Source organism: Leucoraja erinacea, chromosome 6 (assembly GCF_028641065.1).
Source record: "Leucoraja erinacea ecotype New England chromosome 6, Leri_hhj_1, whole genome shotgun sequence".
Taxonomy (NCBI): domain Eukaryota; kingdom Metazoa; phylum Chordata; class Chondrichthyes; order Rajiformes; family Rajidae; genus Leucoraja; species Leucoraja erinaceus.
Window position 1 is genome coordinate 43,386,630 of NC_073382.1, and position 25,027 is coordinate 43,411,656.

The following is a 25,027-nucleotide window of genomic DNA, read 5'->3' on the forward strand; positions in this document are numbered from 1 at the left end:
AAACTAATCTCCTCTGCCTTCACAATCATAACACTAACAATAAAAAATTGTCTTCCATTTGCAATGCCAATCCGTTCCAGTTTCTGGCTTCTCTTTTACCCATTTAACATTTCGAGGGATGTGGGCCAAACACGGGGCAGGTGGGATTAGTGTAGATGGGGCATCTTGATCGTTATGGGCAAGTTGGGACAAATGGCTTGTTTCCATGCTATATGACTATGATACATTTTTTCTCTTAACCCAAAACTAGAATTCACTAATCACCACTGGTTCTCTAATCGGGACAATCAGTCATTTCAAATATTCAGGTGGCCAGAAATTGGATAATACCCATTTTAATTTGGTCTGAGGTATACTGGCAAAGGTTTCGAGTTAGAATTATGAAAGCTGTGTTCTGTGCTCCACGTAAACTAAACAAGCTTGACCTTTGCCCAGTGTCAGGTGGGCAAATGATCATGTCATTATTGTATAATGCCCATTGTTGCCTTCCCAACAAAGGAAGTTAAGGCTCCAAACTACAAACATTGTACAAGGCTCCAAATTTCGACCAATCTTATTAGTTTATTACTGTTCTCACTACTTAAAGGAATACTCTGTTGACATTAAGTGACTTAATTAAGGGTGGTGAATGTAGAATTTTTTGCCACAGAAGGCTGTGGAGGCCAAGTCAGTGATTTTTTAAGGCAGAGATAGAAGATTTTAGGTTACACCACTGGAGAAACTCAGCGGGTGCAGCAGCATCTATGGAGCGAAGGAAATAGGCAACAAGTTTCGGGCCGAAACCCTTCTTCAGACTATGTAACCTTCGATTCTCCAGCATCTGCAGTTCCTTCTTAAACACATAGATAGATTCTTGATTAGTATAGGTGTTGGAGGTTATGGGGAGAAGGCAGGTGAATGGGGTTAGGAGGGAGTGATATATCAGCCATGATTGAATGGCGGAGTAGACTTGATGGGCTAAATGGCCTAATTCTACTCCTTTTACTTATGACGTCGTGGCAGCTACACAACTAATTTCTGGCTGCAAAATCCTTCTTCAGAGGACCACAGTGCACCAAAGAACATAGAACAGTACAGCACAAGAACAGGCCTTTCGGCCCACGATGTCTGTGCCGAACATGATGCTGACCAACTCTTATCTGCCTGGACATAATCCATTTCCCTCTATTCCCTGTATATCCCCATGTCTATCAATTAGCCTCTTAAATGCCACTCTTGTACCTACTTCAATACCAACTCTAGCCATGCATTCCAGGTACTCACCATCCTCTATGAAAAAAAAACATGGCCCGCACATCTCCTTTATACTTTGCCTTTCTCCACCTTAAATCTATGCCCTCTAGTATTTGATATTTCCATCCTGGGAAGAAGGTATTAACTGTCTCCCCTAAATATGCCTCATAGTTTTATCTACACAATAAATAATAGTTTTTTCCGCCATTTACTCACGAGGATATTCATTCAGTTGGTGTCTCAGTTTCATATCATGGCGGCCATCATTAGCATTGTTACTAGACATCTGCCATAGGGAGTATCCCTGTTTGCGGTAACACGCTTCTGCGATGGCTATGCAAGGTATTGTGCGCTGCTTTTAATTGTATGAGGTTCATTTGAGAATTGTCCAGATTGTAGAAATTTGAATCCCACCAAAGTAAAAATGATATTGAAATAATTTCTGTAGCTTAGTTCAGTTTATAGATACAGAGTTGAAACAGGCCCCTCAACCCACCGAGTCTGCGCGGACAAACGATCATCCGTACACTAGTTCTATCCTACGCACTGGGGTTAATTTACAGAACCTACACATCTGCACGTCTTTTAGATGTATGTTAAAACCAAAGTATCTGGGGAAAATCAATGCGGTCAAAAGTAGAATGTACAAATTCCATACAAATAACACCCGAGATCAAGATCGAACCCGGGTCTCTGGCACTGTAAGGCAGCAGCTCTACCACTGTGCCACTGTGCAGTGTTGGCAGAAATCTTTGGAATATCAAACTCTGAACTTCAGAAAAGAATCTATAGAAAATAGCCAACCCTAGAGGAATGTACACACGAAGTTTGCAGAATTGTCAACCTGTATGATCATTTTTTTTTGCGAGTTTAGATTTTAACAGTTTTGTTAACTTGCTGATGATTATCCTTATTCCAGTCCAACATGCCTATCCTTCACTGCGTAATATTTCTCCCTAACTACATTGTCACTATTTTCACATTTGTTTGCGCACCCACCCTAGTCTCCACATGCCGACTTTGGCCACGAACTTAGCCACATATTTGACCCTTGGTGCTGCCAACCACATCTCGGCCTCATCACTCGCCACCTATCGATATTTTACAAGTTATCAGCACAAGACATCAGATGCAATCCATCTCTTGGCAAACAGGATTAATTAGAAACCATGTATTATGTGCAACATAATGGTGGTGCAGCTGGTAGAGCTGCTGCCTTACAGCACCAGAAACATTGGTACAACCCTGACCTCGGGTGTTGTCTGTGTGGAGTTTGTTTTTCTTCCCGTGATCGCGTGGGTTTCCTCCAGTTTCCTCTCACATCTTAGAGACGTGCAGATTTGTAAGTTAATTGGCCTCTGTACATTGTCCCCAAGTGTGTAGGGAGTGAATAATAAAGTGGGATGACATAGAACTAGTGTCAACAGATGATTGATGGTCGGCGTGGACTCGGTGGACCTAAGGGCTGTTTCCATGGTGTTTCTTTCAATCAATTCAACCAAACATCGCGAGTACATGGATAATAAATCAGGAATAATGAAAATGTAGTGTAAACTAAAACATAATTTAAATGCTCATTACTTTATCCCAATCAATCCCACTGAAGATGAATAACTCACGTGCTTTTACACTCCAAATGAATCCTGCAGCTCAAGAATATGGAAATATGAGAATGAATTTACTTTAAAGAAATCAAAAATGCATTATATTTAATGTCACTCAACCTACTTATGACCAAGATGCTTGAGGAAGTATCCCAGAACCTTTAGCGCTTGGACACGGATGCTTTCACTTTTAGATGCCAGCAATTTGTAAATAACCCTGAAAAGGAGATAGATGTCAATTTAATTAACATTACAATGATTCAAAAATTCCTGACTCGCATATTTTTCTAGCAAAATACTAAAATAAGGATAAATTTTCACCCAACTTTAAAATATTAAAAAATTTATCCAAGATCAAGTGTATTAGTTAAAACATCTTAAATAAGGCAGATTTACATTTTTTTCTTTTGAAATACAGCGATCCTATAAAAACACTAGTATTGGACTAATAAAAAATAAAAAAACTGCAGGAGTAATTCAGCAGGTCAGGCAGCATCTTGGTAAGATTAACAGACAATGTTTCAGATCGGGACCCTTCTTCAGACTCCAGAGGACATGGACGAGCAACATTTCAGTTTGGAATCAGTCTTCCAAATCAGATGCTGCCTGTCTCTGAATTATTCCAGCACTTTCTCTTGTAAACCAGCACCTTGTGTCTCCACTAACACTGGACTGATCACTCAGCTCTTCCGGTAATTACATCAAATGATTTAGATGAGAACTTACAAGTTTGCAGATGACACGAAAGTGGGTGGTGAGGAAGGTTATCAAAATTGCAACAGGATCTTGGATCGGTTGGGCAGGTGAGCTGAGGAATGGTTAATGAAGTTTAATACAGAGAAGTGCGAGGTATTGCATTTTGGGAAGTCAAACTCAGGCCTACACATGAATGACTGGGTTTCGGAAGTGATGAAGAGCAGAGGGATCTCAGAGTGCTGGTACATAGTTCCTTAAAAGTGGCATCACAAATAGATAGGGTGGTCAAGAAAGCATTTGGGACATTGGGTTCAACAGTCACAGTATTGAGTATAGTTGGGGGTGGTTACAATTGTATAAGAAATTGGTGAGGCCACATTTACAGTACTGTGTTCCATTTTGGTCACCCCATTATAGGAAAGAGGTTGGAAAGGGTGCAGAATACATTTACGAGGATGTTCCCAGGACCCGAGGGCCTGAGCTATATGGAGAGGTGGAGCAGGCTAGGACTTTATTCCTTGGAGCAGAGGGGGAATGAAGGGTGATCTTATAGAGGTATAAGATCATGCGAGGAATAGATAAGGTAAATGCACAGAGAAGGTGCTGAAACATTGAAAATATTCAAGGCTAACAAAGACATATTTTTTGGACTCACAGGAAACTACAGAAGTTGGATTCTGGTGCAGATTTTTAAACCATTAAATGCTGAAAGATATGGTGAGCAGATAAGCGAATGGTGTTGGTACAAAGAATAGATTTGTCAGGATCTTTCTGAATCTTTTCAAACAGGCTTGAGGAATCACATGCCATACTCCCTCCCCAATGTTTATGTTCTTACATACCTCTGCAATACATCCATCTTTTGCTTTCTCCTTTGTGTTAATTCAAGTCCCTCTTAAGTCGACCTATTATATTTGCCCTCCCTCTTATCCAAGCCTTCCATGTTTCTCCAGAATTACAGAAACTTGAAAGTGCACACCACCAGACTCAGGAATAGTTTTCAGTCTTATCATGCTTCTAAACGGTCCTTCCATAAGCTAGAGTACTGTCCCATTCCATCAATTGTGAACATTGGAGTTTGGCTACAATACTGAGAACTACATTCTGCACTCTGTATCTTCCCCTTTGCTCTATTGTGCCTGAGTTTGGCTTGATTTTATCCTTGTACAGTATTATCTGATTTGATCGGATAGCATGCAAAACAAAAGTTTCCTTGGTGTACCACAATACACATAATAATAATAAACCTAAACCTGTTTCCTAAGTTCTTATATCCCTCCACATTACATCCTTCCATTTCTCTCTCCCTTGTGTTCACTCAAGTCCCCCTTTAAGTTGATCTGTTTTATTTGTCTCTCTCATTAACTGGGCTTCCATGTTTTTCCTGAATTCTTGCTTTCATCAGTGACTCACCGTATTCCATTTCGTTGATCAAAAGCAGGGATCATGGATGCAGGGTGCTCTGACATCAATGCAACCAGCAATTGCAGAACATCGTGAATGTTTTCATCCTGTTTCATGGTACAAACAGTCAGTCACTATACCAGACAAAATAAAACTCTTCAATCCTCAGGTATTAGAACATATAAAAACCCTATATTTGACACTAGGAGGCAATGATTGATGGCCTGCTGCTAAAACATACAGCACAGCAATCAGGCAGTTCCAATCTATCTAAATTTTCAATACCATACTTATCAGTTTGACATTGGTACCATTAGAAAAGTGCAAATCTGCAATAGTAAATGATGTTGCTTGTTCAGCGTTGTTCTTAAGTTGAAGAAATGTGAGATCTACATATGTTTTTTAGAATTGTCCTTATATCCACATTGCACATTAAAATATTACAGGACATTTATGGCTGAAGTCATATTAAATAACATTATCTAATATTTTACTTTTTGTGAAATTGGGCTTGAACATTATAAATGGTCAAGTAATTACAACATACAATATAACACTTGAAATAAACTGTGATTGATTTACAACGTGAATGAAGTTCAGTTATTTTACTTTCTTAGTTCCTCTTCTTCTCAAGGTTGTGTTTCAGCTTCACCTGTAGTCCTGGGGATATGGAAAAACTTCTTCTACCTTCCATGAGCTTTGACAATAACTTTGGTTGATTGATTAGAGAAGGTGCCACACGCTGATCCCTTCCTCACCCCGAAATCCCCCTAAGTTATTCAACCTTTGAAATAATTCTCCATCAATTAGATAGTTTTCTACATCAAAATCACCAACGATGTCAGCTGAGTTTAAAATAAATTAAACAACTCCAACAAAAAAGTATAAAAATCCAATTTTCAAAGGAATATCCGATTAATTTAGCAATTAATTCACGTTCATAACACATTGGAGCAGAATTAGGCCATTCAGCCCATCGAGTCAGCTCCAGCATTCAGTCATGGCTGATCTATCTTTCTCTCTCAACCCCATTCTCCTGCTGACCTTTGATGCTGTTTCTAATCAAGAACCTATTGATCTCCACCGTCTTTGGTAATGAATTGCACAGATTAACCACACTCGGACTAAAGAAATTCCTACACATCTCCATTCTAAAGTGCGTCCTTTTATACTGAGGTTTTACCCACAGAATAAGAGAGTAGACTCGTACGCTATAGGAAATATCCCATCCACATCTACTCCATCTAGGCATTATTATTCGTTTTTATTAATGTGATTTTATTTTAACAATGTGCTTACCTCGTGCATGGTCAACAGATAGTTCAGAATACTCTGAAGTTCATCTTCCTTGACACCACGATCCTATTCAAAAGTTAAGTTAAAGTTATTTATATTTCAAGGACTTCGTCAAATATAAATTATTAGATTAACTCTGACATGGATCATTGCAGCATTTATTATCTAAAATGTTCCTCTAATATTTTCACAATATAAACTTTTAGCACACAACCATAGAAAATTTATAATGAATTGTTTCAAAAAAAGTAATCTTTCTTGTTTTCAATGTAACAGTATTTACAAAGATCGATTTTAACATTTCGACTTACCTTCAAGATTAGTTGCTTCAAAAATAGCAGCATAAAAGCCCGCAATGAAATAATTTCTTTCTGAGTTGGACGAGGACCATCTTGAAATAAAAATAATATTTTGGTCAACGTAATTCCATTAACCAAGTTCCTAAAAATTATAATCGGGTACACACTAATTTATTTAAGATTTTCTTTTGAAAAAAAAACTATTGTACAAAGAAAGAGAACTCTAAAAAATTACTACTTGTTACAATTAACACTCACCAGATTAAAGGTTTCAATTGTAAAATTAATACAATCTGGACCAAGAAAAGTTATTTATTTTTATAAGCATAATCATAATTATTGGTTATCCTATTTGTTTGCAAATGTTGGCAGTCAATTTGGTCCATACTTAAACATTAAAATATTGCAATATTTTCTGTGTGATACACATACTGTGATATTACAATGTGATATCTTCTATTTCAGCATTGATATGGCAGTAATTGGTGCCCTTGTAAATCTGCTGAGATGCCACACTTTTAGATTCAGAATTTCCTTCATCTCAAAAGCTTTTGATTTCAATTGATCCATTTTCCAATTGTTATTTTTGAAATAAACAAAGTAATTGTCCAATTTACTAATGCTGCGCTAAATGCAAGATTACTACCTTCACCATGTACGATGGAACACTTATGTCCAACCACAGAGAACCACCAGCAATGTTCTAGTTCCGTGTCAGATCATTTCGGACTTCTACACTTGTACATTTAGTTTAGTTTAGACATACAGCATGGAAATGAACCCTTCAGCCTACCAAGTCAACGCTAACCATCGATCACCGATTCACTAGTTCCATGTTATCCCACTTTCTCATCCACTCCCATGTTAGGGGTAATTTTACACAGGCCAATTAACCTACAAATCTGAATGTCTTTTGGGTGTAGGAGGAAACCAGAGCACCCGGAGAAAACCCATGCAGTCACAGAGAGAATGTGCAAACTCAACGCAGATAGCATCCAAGGTCAGGATCAAATCCAGGTCTCTGGTGCTGTTGAGATAACAGCTCTACCAACTGCACCACTGTCACACTGAAGTCAGATGCCAGCGCTTTTCACCTCCTGGACTCGTCACAAACCACGAGTACGCAGAGATAAGGAACACATCTCATTCTGTCTCTGTTTTTCACCAGCCACCATTAATTTAGGTCACCAACCCTGACATAAAAGGATCAGTCTGGAAAGTGGTTCCTGTAATTTTCTTCATTTTACTTGGCCTTTTTAATTTTTCAGTTTAATTTCATAATGTTTTTAGTTTTGATTCTTCAATGTTTAAATCTATTTGAATTTGTTTTTAAATGTTTTTAACTACTAAATGATCGTCAGGATGCACTGCCAGATGCCCAGTCTCTGCCTCTCTGGAGGGTTGTGGAATCCAGACCTGCAGGCTGATTAATTCCATGAAGCAGCAAATGCTGATTGTGGCTGCAGGTAGAGTGCAAAGGGAGCATGCCAGATTGAACATTAACAATGCTATTGCCCACTTCCAAGTTTATTCTCTCTATTCTTGCCCTTTTGATAAACTAACATTCTGCAGCTGATCATGTGTAAAGATTAGCCATTTATAGGCTTAGAAGACTGGTTTCCAAAAACTCTCTTGAGTTGAAGATAGACACAAAAAGCTGGAGTATTTCAGCGGGACAGGCAGCGTCTCTGGAGCGAAGGAATGAGTGACGTTTCGGGTCGAGACCCTTGGGTCTCCAGAGATGCTGCCTGTCCCGCTGAGTTACTCCAGCTTTTTGTGTCTATCTTCAGTTTAAACCAGCATCTGCAGTTCCATCTTACGCACTCTCTTGAGTTGGATATAAATTCTAAGAAAGTCACAACTGTCCATCTCAAAATACATTGAAAGACACAAAGTGGTGGAATAACTTAGTGGGTCAGGCAGGATATCTGGAAAAGATGAATACACGATTCTTTGAGTTGGGACCTTTCTCTGACTCCTACTTAATTCTGAAGAAGGATCCCGACTCAAAACATCATCTATCCATATCCATATATGAATTATATTGACACTTGATGTCCTTTTTTTTGTAAACCAACATCTGCAGTTCCTTATATCTTCAAAATACATTGATAAAAGTAAAAATAAAATCAATTTCAGATTTTGCTGTACCAACTAACAGCACTAGGATTGATATCAACTTCGTATTAACAAATGTGTTTATGGCTTTGAAGCTAGCGTTTGTTAAGGATTACACTCCATGAAACCACCATTCCATAACAGTATACAGTAAAAAATATCTAAAACTGCCATATATCCCAGGATTAAAGTTAACAGAAACAGTAACAAAAAAGCAAATATTCTAAGGCAGTGAGTACACATTCCTGGAATGATACCTAGCCCTCAAATTCCTGGTTGCACTTTAACCAAGATCTCCATCTTGCCAATAAAGGGCCTGTCCCACTTACGTGATTTTTTTCAGCGGCTTTCCGGCACCCGTCATAGTCGCAGCAGGTCGCCGAAAAATTTCAAAATGTTGAAAATCCAGCGGCGACCAGAAAAAGATACGACTCTTTGGGCCACTACTCATGACCAGACATACTTTGCACTACATTTCAAAGGAGTCATATCAATGTTTGCCAACAAAACAACAGTGACACCAACAAAACAACAGTGACAGCCTAATTATCCAAAAAGGCTGCAGCATTGCAGGCGGGCAAATATTCCAACAAGTAATGAGTGAATACATGAAACGTCAACTAGAACCTAAATGATCATGGCAACAAATTATGCTTCTCCATAACCAATCATATTGAGGCATTAAACGCAGTATAAAGTAGAATGTCATAATACATATGTAAAGAAATAGATTAATGAGAGAAAAAGAAACAAGGGTAGCAAAAGCCTTAACAACCATGTACCAAAAGCTTAATGTGCCAATCGTACACTTTATTGACGTGACCTCTGTGAGCATGAAAAATATGCCTCAAGGATACCACATCAGCTGCTTGTAACTGTAAACCTGCCATACACATACAAATCAAGTAGCTTTTTGTTAACTTCAATGAGAACTTAAGGGACAGCACTATTAATTTTCAATGACAGAGAAACTGTTAGAGAATAATTAACTGTGACGGCATGGTTAGCAGGCTTTTGTATTTGGAAACTGAAATAATTTGGGTGAATTTAGTCTGAATCAATCTCTCACACACAGCACATTCGTGAGATTCACACATGTGGTGGGGAAGGCAGGTAAATGCAGATTCACAAAACTAATCAAATCACAAACATATTTTGGGCACTGGGATCTCCTTAAATGATGATAATGTACGATTTACATTTAAACTAAAAATCATTGTTGCAGTGACCTCTATAATATTTGGGACAAAGATCCATCATTTATTTATTTGCCTCTGTACTCCACAATTTGAGATTTGGAATTTAAAAAAAAAAAATCACATGTGGTTAAAGTGCACATTGTCAGATTTTAATTAAGGCCATTTTTATTCATTTTAGTTTCACCATGTAGAAATGCCAGCAGTGTTTATACATAGTCTCCCTATTTCAGGGCACCATAATGTTTGGGTCACAGCAATGTCATGTAAATGAAAGTAGTCATGTTTAGTATTTTGTTACAGATCCTTTGCATGCAATGACCGCTTGAAGTCTGCGATTAATGGACATCGCCAGTCGCTAGATGTCTTCTCTGGTGATGCTCACCAGGCCTGTATTGTAGACATCTTTAGCTTATGCTTGTTTTGGGAGCTAGTCCCCTTCAGTTTTCTCTTCAGCATACAAAAGACATGCTCAATTGGATTCAGATTGGGTGATTGACTTGGCCACTTAAGAATTTACCTTTTTTTAGCTTTGAAAAACTCCTTTGTTACTTTAGCAGTATGTTTGGGATCATTGTCTTGCTGTAGAATGAATTGTACAATGAAAGTTTGGAGGTATTTGTTTGAATTTGAGCAGATAGGATGTGTCTATACACTTCAGAATTCATTATGCTACCACATCAGCAGTTGTATCATCAATGAAGATATGCGAGTTAGTACCTTCAGCTGCTATACATGCCCAAGCCATAACACCCCCACCACTAGGTTTCACAGATGAGGTGGTATGCTTTGGATCTTTGGCAGTTCCTTCTCTCCTCCATACTTTGCTCTTGCCATCACACTGATATAAGTTAATCTTCATCTCATCTGTCCACAAGAAGTTTTTTGCAGAACTGCGGTTGCTCTTTTATGTATTTCTTGCCAAACTGTAACCTGGCTATCCTATTTTTGCGGCTAACCAGTGGTTAGCATCTTGCAGTGCAACCTCTTTACTGCTGTTCATGAAGTCTTCTGCGGACTGTGGTCATTGACAAATCCACACCTGTCTTCTGAAGTGTGTTTCTGATCTATCGGACAGGTGTTTATCGATTTTCCTTTGTTATAGAGAGAATTCTTCTGTCATCAGCTGTGGAGGTTTTCCTTGGCCTGCCAGTCCATTTGCAATTAGTAAGCTCACCAGTGCTCTATTTCTTTTCAATTATGTTCCAAACAGTTGATTTTTGTTGATAAACAGCAATTAAAGTTTCCAAAGGTGATGGAAAGACTGGAGGAAAGGCTAGGTGCTAAGAGCCATCATACCTGCATTAAGGAGGCAATTAAACACACCTGAACAATTACAAACACCTGTGAAGCCATGTGTCCCAAACATTGTGGTGCCCTGAATTGAAGGAATATGTATAACCACAGCTGTAATTTCTACATGGTGAAACCAAAATGTATAAAAATGGCCTTTAATAAAATCTGACAATGTGGACTTTAACCACATGTGAATTTTTATATTACAAACCTCAAATTGTGGAGTACAGAGGTAAATAAATAAATGATGGGCCTTTGTCCCAAACATTATGGAGAGCACTGTAACTTGATGACAAAAACTAAACCTTCAATTTTTGTGAGCACAAAATATATGCCTCAGAGATAACACATCACGTACTTGTGATTGTAAGTTCGTTGTGCACATATAGATCAAGTTGCATTTATTTATTCTTTTATTAAAAAAATTATTCAATTATTAAAAATAATATTTACAATACAAGAAAACAAATCAGAACCCACCACCATAATACACGACAAACAAATATACAAAATTAACCTACTATACTGCTATGTTACAATCGTTGTCCAGGATGCGTTCCCCCCCCCCCCCCCCCCCCACCTGCCCCCCCCCCCCCCCCCCCCCCGGTGCCCAGCAGTAACGGAAATCCCCCAGGGTGCCCGCTTACAGCGCGTAATCCCTCTCTAACACCATCCGGGCTCGGACGTAACCCCGGAAAAGGGTCAGGCAGCCGTCTCGGGCAGAGCCCTCTTCCGCCTAGCGCCGTGACTCGAGAATGACCAGCTTGGCCTTGCCCAGGAGCAACGCAACCAGAACATCTTCGGCCCTATCCTCTCCCCTACGCACAGGGTGTCTAAAGATGAGTATGGTGGGTGAAAAATGCAGCCAGAAGACAAGGAGCAGCCACTTTAGATAGTGGAACAAGGGTTGCAGCCTCTCACACTCCATATACAGGTGATACAGACTCTTTCAGTCCGCAGAAATGGCAGGCGGCTGGCGAGTCTGTGAACCGCGAGAGAAACAGGTTGCAGGGGACTCCTCGGTGCAGTACCTTCCACACCAGGTCCCCGATGTAGAGGGGGAGAATCCCTGCGTAGAGGGACCTCCGCCGTGACTGGAAGGCAACACCGACTTCCACTTAGTGTCCGGATGATGGACCAGGGCAAGGAAGTGCAGGGTGTGGAGGAGAAGCCTGCACAGAACTATCCGCCTCAGCGGGGGTTTGCTCAGCCGCAAGTACTCCACACATTTGAGGTCCCCCCAACACCCGGTGAGGCGGGACAAGGGCCGGCTGCTCTCACGTCCAGGTCGTCGCCCTCTGCCGGCGGAGGGAAGGCCCGGTCAACGGCAACCAGGTTCCACACTCTCAACAAGTCCCGATAGAAGCTGGGCATCCCCAGTAGCACGGCTGATGCCCACCATCGGGATCCGGTTACATCTTAAAGGCAACTTTGGAAAAAGTTGGAAAAAGTGCGTCGCCAGCACGTGCCACCTGGGAGGACGCCCTGAATACAGGTATATCTGAAGGGTCCTGAGGCGGAGAGCCGCCAAATGGGTGCGAATGCACACCAGCAACTGACCACCCTCCTCGATCAGGAGACTCAGGATCGCTGCAGAGACCCAGTGCTTTCTGTTGCCCCAGAAGAAGTTCACCAACTTCTTCTGGATGATCCCACCAAAGGTGGCCTGAGCGTGGTAACCAGCTTGGAGGGGATGATGATATTGAATGCTGAGCTGTAGTTTATAAACAACAGCCAGTGTTTTTATTGTCCAAGTGGTCCTCTGCGGAGTGGAGAGCCAGTGAGATGGCATCCTCCGTTGCCCTGTTATGACGGTAGGCAAACTGTAGTGGGTTGAGGTTCTTGTTAAGGTAGGAGTTGATATCCACCATAACCAACCTCTCAAAGCACTTCATCACCACAGACGTTAGAGCCACTGGTCGATAGTCATTGAGGCCGCCACTCTTAAAGCAGGTGGGAACCTCAGACCTCAGTAGTAGGTTGAAAATGTCTGCAAAAACCCCAGCCAGTTGGTCTGCACAGGTTTTGAGAACTGGACTGGGTATACCATCAGGTCCAGGTGCCTTCTGAGGGTTCACCCCCCTGAAAGATCTTCTGACATCGGCCTCTGTGACTATGACTGTATGGGGGCTTGGGAAGGCACATCAGTGTTCTACCGATCAAAGCGTGCGTAGAATACATTGAGCTCGTCAGGGAGTGATGCTTCGCTGTCGCTTGAGCTGCCAACTGGTTTTGTCTTGTAGGAGGTGATGGCATTCAAACCCTGCCACAGTTGCCGCACATCCGCCCCATCGTCCAGCTTTGAGAAAGGGCGAAAGTCACTTTTGGACTTTTTGATGGCTTTGTCAAGGTCGTATCTGGACTTCTTATAGACCTCTGCGTCACCAGACCTAAATTCCCAGGATCTGGTCTTCAGAAGAATGCGGATCTCCTGATTCATCCAAGGCTTCTGGTTAGGAAACACTCAGAAGGTTTTTGTTGGAACACAGTCCTCCACACATTTCCTTACGAAGTCAGTAACGACTGTGGCAAATTCATTCAGGTCCGTTGCCGAGTCCTTGAAATTGCCCAGTCTACAGACTCCAAGAAGTCCTGTTGTTGCTCCGCTACCTCCCCAGACCAGCTCTGTGCAGTCCTCACCTCTGGGGATGCGCTCTTCAGTTGCTGCCAGTATGCAGGAAGAAGCAGCACCGCTGAATGGTCGGATTTCCCGAAGTGATGGTGAGGGATAGAGCAAAAGGCGTCCTTGATGGTCGTATAGCAGTGGTCACAGCTTAAGGATAGAGGGGAAATCCTTTAAGACCGAGATGAGAAAAACATTTTTCACACAGAGATTGGTGAATCTCTGGAACTCTCTGCCACAGAAGGTAGTTGAGGCCAGTTCATTGGCTATATTTAAGAGGGAGTTAGATGTGGCCCTTGTGGCTAAAGGGATCAGGGGGTATGGAGAGAAGGCAGGTATGGGATACTGAATTGGATGATCAGCCATGATCATGTTGAATGGCGGTGCAGGCTCGAAAGGCCGAATGGCCTACTCCTGCACCTATTTTCTATGTATCTATGTCAAGGGTGTTTAATCCACTGGTACTGCAGGCGACATGTTGGTGGCAGTTTGGGAGTGATTTTTTCAGGTTGGCTTTGCTGAAGTTCCCGGCTATGGTGGTAAATGCCTCGGGGTACGCTGTCTGGTGCTTGTTGACCACGGCGTGTGGCTCCTCCAGTCCCCTCTGCAATGGTACCATGTCCGGATTCTTCCTAAATCTAATTCCTTTGTCTTTAAGGGGTGAGGAGGGATGTCTTCAACCAAGGTCAGCTGATGATGGTAGGTGAATCGTCCCGGAGATTGGGTAGTGTAGACAATGGTGTTGCTGTGGGGGCGGCATGGTGGTCACCTCGGGGTATGCGCCACGGCGTGTGTTCAATGCTAAGTGCTGGTGTGGGATGAGGTCAGGATGAGGAGGTGAATTCCCTCGGGATAGAAGGGGAACTTGCCAGATGTTCAAGTGCGGAGAGCCAGTTAGATAGAAGAGTCTGCACCATGAAGAGTTGACCATGAGGCAGACGCCCCCGCCTCTCCCTTTCCCATATGCTTGCGTTTGGTCCATACAATGGATGGAGAAACCTTCAGGCTGGACGGCAGAGTCAGGGGAGCTGGGTGTGAGCCATGTCTCTGTGAAACAGAACACAGAGCAATCTCTCAGCTCCCTTTGGTAAAGCAGCCTTGACCTTAAGTCCTCCACTTTATTTTCCAGTGATTGTTCATGGGCTAATAGGATGGTAGGGATTGGAGGTCTTCAGTCCGACTTGTAGTCCTACCCGTTGGCCACGTTTCCAGACACCACGGAGGCCTTCCCGGTGTTTCCAGGTACAGTACTTACTGTTCCTATGATACTCCACCAGGTCGGGGATTTCCCTGTGATCGGGAATTACCTTACAGTCGGCAGCTCCGTTGCTGTCGGTAGATCGCAATAGCATTAATGCGTTTAAATGCATTAGCAGCTTGTCAGTTGCAATGCTGGTTTCTGGTGTTTCTTTTGTACAGGTAAGTACAACTACTAGAGAACTACTATGTTTGACAATTTTCTGCTGTGCTGCTGGCATGTCAAGTCCAGTCAAGTCAAGTCAAGTTTATTTGTCACATACACATACGAGGTGTGCAGTGAAATAAAAAGTGGCAATGCTCGCGGACTTTGTGCAAAAAGACAAACAAACAAACAAACAAACAACAAACAGAATGGAACAGAATCACATATTCTTTTACATATTAAATATTGTGGGCGGAAGGAAAAAGGGAAAACAAACCCAGCAAATTTTAAAAAAAAAAAGAAAAAAAAAGTAGAGTGGTACAGTAAAGTTAGTCCCTGGTGAGATAGGAGTTTATGGCCTTTGGGAAGAAACTCCTTCTCAACCTCTCCGTTCTCACAGCATGGAAACGGAGGTGTTTGCCTGAACGTAGCAGCTGGAACAGTCTGTTGCAGGGGTGGAAGGGGTCTCCCATGATCTTATTGGCTCTGGAGTTGCACCTCCTGTTGTATAGTTCCTGCAGGGGGGCGAGTGAAGTTCCCACAGTGCGTTCGGCCGTACGCACTACTCTCTGCAGAGCCTTCTTGTCCTGGGCAGAGCAATTCCCAAACCAGATTGTAATATTTCCGGACAAGATGCTTTCCATTGCCGCTGAGTAGAAGCACTGGAGGATCCACAGACAGGCGCCATCTTGAACCAGTTCCACCAAAATGCAGCACAGAACGCCACAGGAGATCTTTTTTCACTGTAGCTATCAAACTGTACAACTCCTCCCCTTTGCACTAATTTGTTAAGGAGGAGTCCCATTAATGTCACATTCACAATTTCCTCTGGTACTAGTTTCATCCGACGTACTTGTATGAAATTTGTCAAGTACATCTGCCATTCCCTCATCACAAATAGCAAGAATACCTTTCTTGGATAAGCGATTCCAACACTTCATTGACTATTCCTAGTTCTTTTTCCATATTCTGAACTTTACAAATCTTCATCTATTTTTTTATTTTATGCCTTTTGTAGATCTTCATTTTAAACCACAATATCTTCCAATATTTCCAGTTTTACACTTTAGCTACAGTCTTGCTATTGATGTGCAAAATTTGTACATTTGCTCCCATTGCAACATAATCATCTTGTCTTAAACTCATCATAGCTGTTTCATTCACATTCTTTGCTGCAACTAATCAACAAAGGACTGGAGAACCAGACTTTCAAACTCACTCTCATTTCATTCACTTGCTTCCTTCCACAAAACATACTTCTACTGTTGAACATGCACATATCAAGGAGACCCCAGTGAGAGCCTCATCTACACTGGAAGACGGGAACCCCAGTTTCCAAATGAGGACATCTCCGATGACCAAGTACCTGAAGAATGGGGACATATCCGATGACATTCTTTAGGAAACGGGGGTTGGTTTGGGTGTGAAGTTCAAGTTCACAATAAATGTAAACTTGAACTTGAACTTCCCCTCTTCCACTATAGATGAGGCTCTCCCGCAGCTCCACTCTTGCCCCCCCCCCTCCCCCCATTCGTAACAAGGATAGTCCCCCTTGTCCTCACCTTCCACCCCATCAGCCGTCGCATACAGCATATAATCCTCCAACATTTTCGCCACCTTCAACGGGATCCCACTACTGCCCACATCGTCCCATCTCCACCCCATTCTGCAATCCACAGAGACCGTTCCCTCCGAAACACCCAGGTCAACTCGTCCCTTCCCACCCAAACCACCCCTTCCCCAGGTACTTTCCCCCTGAAACCGCAGGAGATGCAACACCTGTCCCTTTACATCCCCCCTCGACTTCACCCAAGGATCCCGACAGTCTTTACAGGCGAGGCAGAGGTTCACTTGCACCTCCTCCAACCTCATCTACTGTATCCGCCGTTCCAGATGTCAACTACTGTACATCAGCGAGACGAAGCGCAGGCTCACCGATCGTTTCGCTGAACACCTTCGCTCAGTCCGCCTTAACCTACCTGATCTCCCGGTTGCTCAGCACTTTAACTCCCCCTCCTATTCCCAATCTGACCTTTTTGTCCTGGGCCGCCTCCATTGTCAGTGAGGCCAGTGCAAATTGGAAGAACAGCGCCTCATATTTCGCTTGGGTAGCTTATATCCCAGCGATATGAACATTGACCTCTAACTTCAAATTGCTCTTGCTTTCCTTCGCCATCCCCTCCCCTTCCCACTTGTCGACTACATTCTCTCTCTGTCCTGCCCACTCCCCTGATATTAGTCTGAAGTATGGTCTCGACTCAAAACGTCCCCCGTTCCTTCTCTCGAGATGCTGTCTGTCCCGCTGAGTTACTCCAGCATATTAGGTCTACCTTCGATGTAAACCAACATCTGTAGTTCTTTCCTACACATGTGCATAATGGTTATCAACTTAATTCAAAACAACCTCCTCTTGATCTGGTGAGACTAAAGTTTCTTCTCTCAAGATAGTTATGATTGTGAAAATCTGTTACTGTTTCAATACACATTGCTAACAGGTCCAGGTTTAGCAAAAAAAGTTTGTACACAATGGACCTTCAAGGGAAGATAAACATGGGATTTTTTGGTGACTTTATATTTTTTTCATATCATGCTTATTTTCCAGTAGTAGAGAAGAATGGACCGTTTAAGTCAAAAGTTGACAAAGAATCAGGAAAAGGCACCATGTTGGTGAATGCATTAAGCAAATTAGACAGCAGGAGAAAGGATACACCATGTTGCAGTGCTGGAAGATCGAAGGCAATATGTTGCAATTAATAGGCACGTTTCGGGCCGTTCTTCAGACGTCTGAGACAGGGTTTCGGCCCGAAAAGAGCCTATCCATAGATGCTGCTGCACCCGCTGAGTTTCTCCAGCAATTTTGTGTACCTTCCAAGGATACACTACCTTTCCCTCTAGGATTACAAATGATATTTTAAATCCAGAAATAATCAGACAACAATATAACTAGTGAGTAAATATATGCAGCAAAAATAACAAATTTACAGTTAATCCAGCACTGGCAGAAATACAATTTGTTGCAATTTTTCAATGCTCAAGATGCCATTGTGCCATCAGGTGATAGAGACTTTACAGCAAGAATATGCTATCCTGTATATATCACCATTACTTTGATTGAGCAATTGCAACCCGTTCCAAGCATTAAAATGTACTTAACAGGTCCTCATTTTGTGAATTCATTTTTATAATATCAGCTTTATTCTGATCTGTGCTTTCTTACTTTAATTTCAAGCTGTTTCAAGCTTTATCTCCCCCACTGCTCCAGTTAACTTCAACACAAACATCAAGGTCACCACCTCAATTTTCAATGTTCCAAAGTTGAGAGAAGGAACATAAAACCAAACAGTGCTTCTAATCAGATCACTGCAAAAATATCTCACTAAAAATTGCATGCACGGACCAGTAAAGAAAGGACTCCCTTGGCAATGATGCCCCGCAGTCGAATAGCCCACCGATACTCACCTCGCAGGCTCACACATGAAGATTAGACCCTTGGGTGAGGTACCGGAGGGCTGCTGGTGCCTGTGGAACCATACCCCAGCATGAGTCACCACCTTCAGGAGAGGAGAGGAGAGAAGGGGAGAAAATTGGGGGAAAAAAAATCTTTAGCTTTACTCCATGTCAACAATGGAAGAGTAAAGTCTTACCATGTGCCAACTATGTGCAAATAATAGGCAGTGCAAAAGCACAGGTAGTCTCACCTCACAATGAGCTCAGGTAAAATCCTGCCCATCAGTCAAGCGCCTGTCTGCCACTGGATCAAGGAGGTTAAAACCCGTAATGAGATCTTTCATCTTAAAATGACGGTGGTAAAATAACCTTTTGCTACGGAACAGTAGCAAAATTGGCAAGCGACAGACTATCTCCACCCCAGCAACTGAGGAAGCCTGTGTTGCAGCTTTATTAAGACACAAACGTCAAAATGTATGCACATCTAATCTCAGAACAGTGAAACTGAATGCAAAATCTATCACTTGAATCTAGGTTAGTGTTCCCAAGCAGTACAATTGAGCAAAATGATTGTTGGTATATTCAGTAACTTTGGAAGCAGCTGTGGCATGCTGAATGGTTTGAATTCAATCGTTGAACGAGTAATACAAATCTGACAGATCCTACTTACTATCATTTTTACCAACATTTACAGGCAGAGAAAAAAAATTAACTCTGCATGTACAGTTTTCCAAATTAATTTGCCCATTAACAAAGACTGATTAAGGCTCATTTATGTATTTGGTTCAGAAAGTATGATCTGCATTGATGTTCTAAGTCATAGTTATAGAGCAAAAGAGTCATAGTCATACAGCAAGGAAACATGCCTTTAGCCTACCTTGTCCATGCCGACCAAGATGCCCCATTTACGCTAATCCCACCTGCCCGCATTTCACCCATAACCCTCTACAAGATACAAGATACAAGATAAATTTAATTGTCACGTGTGCCAGATGGCACAGTGAAATGAATTCCCATACAGCCATACAATAAAAATAAACAGGACTCAACACACTATAGAATTCAACATAAAACATCCCCACACAGCAGAACCAAAGTTTCCCACTGTGTGGGAAGGCACCAAAGTCTAAACGTTTCCTATCCATGTACCTATCCAAATATCTTTTAAATGTTGTTATCGCACCTGCCTCAAATACCTCCTCTATCAGCTCATTCCACATACGACAACCCTCTGGGTGAAAAGGTTGCCCCTCAGATTCCACGTAAATATTTATCCTCTTACCTTGTCCTATGGCCTATGTCCTCTGGTTCTTGATTCTCCTACTCTGGGTCAATTCACCCGATCTATTCCCCTCATGATTTTATACACCTCCACAAGATCAACCCTCAACCTCCCATGCCTTAATGTTCTTGGGCAAGATTATTCAAATAATGATCCTCAGGAACAAGTTCTAACGTTGCACAAGAGAGTGAAAAAATTAATGTAGATCAATTTCAAAGGAGGTGTCACTACAGGAGGGCAATAAGTAATTAACTTTCAAAAGGCACAAAAGCTCAATATTACTGCCGTCAAGGTCAAAACAGCAATGTATTAAGTTGCAGGGAAGAAATTTAAATCAAAATACAAATTGACCAGCTTAGAAATCCTGCTTAAGAAAGAACTGCAGATGCTGGAAAATCGAAGGTAGACAAAAATGCTGGAGAAACTCAGAGAATGAGGCAGCATCTATGGAGCGAAGGGAATAGGCAACGTTTCGGTTCGAAGAAGGGTTTCAACCCGAAACGTTGCCTATGTCCTTCGCTCCATGGATGCTGCCTCAGCCGCTGAGTTTCTCCAGCATTTTTGTCTGCTTGTTTATCCACATATGCCTCAAAAGAAGGATATTCCTATTTGGAATGTCAGTTACAATGCAGGAGATAACAATGAAAAATATTTGAATTACTAGACTAAGCTCCATTACTTTCTGGAGCATTAGTATGGGTGTTGTGGGCTGAGGGGACTGGTTTCCAGAGGTCTAGCATGGACATTGTGGGCCAAATGGATTTTTGGGCTGGCGGCTCAGTCACTCAAGCCTGTTGTGCTGGCAGCTCACTCACTCATGGCTGGTGGGCTGGCAGTTGACTCACGGCTATTCCTTGAAATCCCATTTCAAGCAGGGTGCAAGGCCACTAAATTCAAGTGCAGTTTCTTACCACTTCAGGCAGGGTACAAGGCCACCAAATTTAAGTGCAATTCCATGCCATTTCAAGCAGGGTGCAAGGCCACTAAAGATAACGAGTCGTGACCTCTCCCTCCTCCATCTTGCAGAGACCGAGCCACGCCCACACTTCTGGGTTTTATAGTCCCTTCCCCCCTCCCACCAGAAGGTACGTGGCCTTCCTGGCGTGATTGACAGGAGAGTGAATCTCAACATTTTTAAAACACTAATAGCTCTTTTATTTTTCATCGATGGGAAAAATCCTCGACACCTGATGAGTGGAGGGGGACTTTGAGTAAGATGGCCAGAAATCACAGCCGTACGTGGTAGCGTTTTTCCTAAAATCAATATAAAGCATAAACAGGGAGTGATCAAGAGTGATCTATACTTTTAATTATATAGAAGGCAAGGCAACTTTAATTAGGCAAGGCAACTTTAATTAGGCAAGGCAACTTTAATTAGGCAAGGCAACTTTAATTAGGCAAGGCAACTTTAATTTGCCAAGGCAACTTTAATTAGGCAAGGCAACTTTAGCATTTCCAAACCAAAGGCAACACAGCTTTAGCATTTCCAAACCAAAGGCAACACAGCTTTAGCATTTCCAAACCAAAGGCAACACAACTTTACCATTTCCAAGCTATATTTTCAATCACATTAAGGGCACTGACAGGTCAGTAAAACCACTCAGTTTAGTAGACATGTGTTCAGTGTTATTCACAGCTCAGACTGAGAGACGTGACCCTCTCGCTCCCCCATCTTGCAGAGACTGACTGAGGCACTCTCCTGAAGGCCACGCCCCTTCCGCAGGGACTATAAAACCCGGAAGTGTTGAGAATCTCAACATTTTTTAAACACTAATAACTCTTTTATTTTTCATCGATGGGAAAAATCCTCTTGTCCTGCGCAGCGGAGGGGGACTCTGAGTAAGATGGCCAAAAATCACAGCCTTAAGTGGCAGCGATTTTTCTAAAATCAATATACAGAACAGGAAGTGGTCAAGATCAGACTTTTAGTAATACATAAGATAGCGCAAAGGTTCACGAGAACCCACATCATCTGCAGAAATGGGTAAAAAATGATTAAATTGTACCATTATGCAAACAATGCAGACATAATTTTCTGCAAGAGAATTTACCTTGGTATTTCTTTACTTTTTAAACTGAATATTGCTTGACCATTCATCTTAAAACATGAGTTACCTCAACATAAATTAAATGTTCTCTGTATATAGAAAATCATATACCAGATATTTGCACCTCCACTTGCATGTAATACTAAAGTTCCCATTGGCTTCAGATGAGAAAGCATATCCAGTCCCAATAACTACTGAAAACTTTCAACAGAATGGAGAGAGATTTAGTTAGGACTGATCTCTGCTCATTTTAATTAATCCTTTACACAATGTTTTTATTCTGTGCAGTTTACAACCTTCCAATGATAAATGGTTGGGAATAATATTTGATAACCTTTCTAGAATAACCTTTCTAAAATTTCGTTCAGACCGCAAGGTCTGAATGACAATAAAGGCTACTTTGATTTTGACTTTGACTTTAGAATTTAGCCAACTGGCCAAAAACATTTTCAAGTCACTTCACATAGTTTTAATTACACTGTTGCCAACTCAAAACTATTCTACTGTTGTCTAAACCCGCTAAATGAAAGCTAACTTAATATTGAGGTTGACATACAACTTGTTAGTTCAAGGTTCAAACTACCAAATAGGCTTCAATGGTGCAGAGAGTTTTCCCGAGCTCCCTTTTTTATTGTAAGTGATACCATGTTTATTGTACTTCTTGCATTCTGCATCAATCCGTTAAGTAACCAATCTGCATTAATGGTGCCAAGGTGGGAATGGTTGACAGCTTCAGGTTCCTTGGTGTAAATATTACCAACGATCTGTCATAGACCGACCACATTAAAGTGACAGCCAAAAAGGCACACCAAGGCCTCTACTTCATCAGAACACTGGTGAAATACGTCATGTACAAACTTACAAACTTTGACAGATGCACCATAGAAAGCATGCTGTGAGTTGCATCACAGTTTGGTTTGGGAACAGCTCTGCTCAAGACCACAGGAAATGGCAGAGGGGTTTGGATGCAGCTCAGTCCTTCACAGAGACCAGACTCCCCACCAATTATTCCATCTACAATTCGCGCCGTCTCGGGAAAGCAGCCAATATAATGAAAGACCTTTTTACTCCTGTCAATCTTTCTTCTCAACACTCCGATCAGGCAGAATATACAGAAGCTTGAAATCGTGCACCACCAGACTCAGGAACAGTTATTTTCCCCCTATTATCAGGCTTTTGAATGGTTCTTCCATAAGCTAGGATGCTTGTCTGATTCACCTCACCCTCATTGTAGCCATTGGACTTTCACTCTAGCACTGCCATGCTACAATGCTAAGAACTATATTCTGCTCACTGTGTCTTTATCTTTGTTATTGTGCTTGAGTTTGGCTTGATTGTATTTATGTATAGTATGATCTGATCTGATTGGGTAGCATGCAAATCAAAGCTTTCCAATGTACCATAGTACACATGACAATAATAAACCTAAAACTAATAATAAATCAATGTTAACACAATCTTCTATGCAGAACCAAATAGGATCTGATAGCCATTAACATTATATCCAAAACTGCACATGATTATTCTGATCTGTCTCCCTAAACAACAACTTGTAAATTATGCAGTGCGTGTAACATAAGCAAACTTTCCAAGGTACTTAAGATAGACACAAAATGCTGAAGTAACTCAGTGGGTCAGGCAGCATCTCTGGAGAAAAGGAATAGACTTTTTTGGGTTGGAACCCTTCTTTAGACTGGTTCTGACTCGTAATGTCACCTATTCCTTTTCTCCAGAGATGCTGCCTGACCCGCCGATCAACAACGGAGAGGTCATCACAGACCCCACAGTGAAACCACCGGGTTATGACCTCCATCGCAAGCAATGGCTAACCCTCAACAGAATCCGCACCCTCCATGCAAGAACAGTACATCACCTGCATAAGCGGGGGGGATGGGCTCCTGCAACACAGAGCTCCTGGAGCGGGGCCTGACAGCCCTGCTTGTGACTGCGTGGCTTTAATGGCCGCGGGACAATCGCCATCGCCAGCCGGGGCTTTGACTTTGACTCTGGGGGGGGGTGGGGGGGGGGGGGGGGGGGGGGGGGGGGGGGAGAGTGCAGTGTAGACATCCAGACCAGACCATCCCACACATCGTGAATGACTGCTCACTGAGGCTTTTCCCTGGTGGCATCAAAGCCATCCACCCAGTAACTGATGCTGTCCTGGCCTGGATGTCTACCCTTGATCTACAACTTTAGGCTGTGCACGCCATACGCAAGAAGAAGTTCAGCATTTTGTATCTATCTTCGATATAAACCAGTGTCTGTATGCAGTTCCTTCTGATTCATTTTCTAAGATGCTTTGCAGGAGCATAGATAAACAACATATGACAACAGACTGCATAAGGAATTGGTAGTACATGCGATCAAAAGAGGTTTCTAATGGTCACCTTAAAGGAGGAAAGGGAGAAGCATCAGTTTAAATACCAGAAATAGGCTTTTGGCAGATGAAGACATGGCTGTCAACAATGGAATACTTAAATGTAAGATGCTTAGAAAACTGGAATGTTAGAAATATAAATCTCGGCTGGCTGGAGGATGCTACAGTAATGGGGAGGAATTCAAAACAGAACTTAAAAATTGAAATGTTGTCAGATAGTTATCCAATGCAGGTCGGCAGAAACAAGGTGTGGGATGAATGGGGCCTTGTGCAGGCCAGAATAGAGGTAATACAGTTCTAGATGACTTTGTGTTTTCAAAACTTGCAGAGTAGGAACCTGACCAGAAGCATACTGAAATTACAAAGGCTTGGAGATGACAAAATCATGAACGAGGCTTCAATTAACAGCAGAAAAATAATCAAGTAGACATGCTAATCCCCCCAAAATTAGCCATCTTTAATAGTTTTGGTACAGACATTTCCACTGATTTGATGTAAATCAGTTCCATCTGATAAGAGTACCTGGAATCCAATTCTCACTTGTGGAAAGGGGGAGGAAGGGGAAAGGGGACTACCACTCCAGTTCCTTCATTTATATATCGGAGGCTTAGAGGAGCAAACTAAGCTTCCTACACTGCCATGTACATGTTTGGAAGAATATATCATAGATGTCAAAAACATCTCTGATTATGATTAATTTGTTACA

General features: G+C 42.0%; 1 protein-coding gene across 2 annotated transcripts in view; it reads right to left on the reverse strand.

Moving 5' to 3' along the window:
• nbeaa (neurobeachin a) overlaps window positions 1-25,027 on the reverse strand; it is a 534,111-nt gene that overhangs the window by 411,779 nt on the left and 97,305 nt on the right. For both annotated transcript variants that reach the window (XM_055636835.1, XM_055636837.1), the window contains exons 14-17: window positions 6,545-6,624; window positions 6,237-6,299; window positions 4,947-5,044; window positions 2,962-3,054 (exon numbers count right to left, since the gene is read on the reverse strand). In XM_055636835.1, the coding sequence (XP_055492810.1) occupies window positions 2,962-3,054; window positions 4,947-5,044; window positions 6,237-6,299; window positions 6,545-6,624 (334 nt within the window). The remainder of the gene's footprint in view (window positions 1-2,961; window positions 3,055-4,946; window positions 5,045-6,236; window positions 6,300-6,544; window positions 6,625-25,027) is intronic.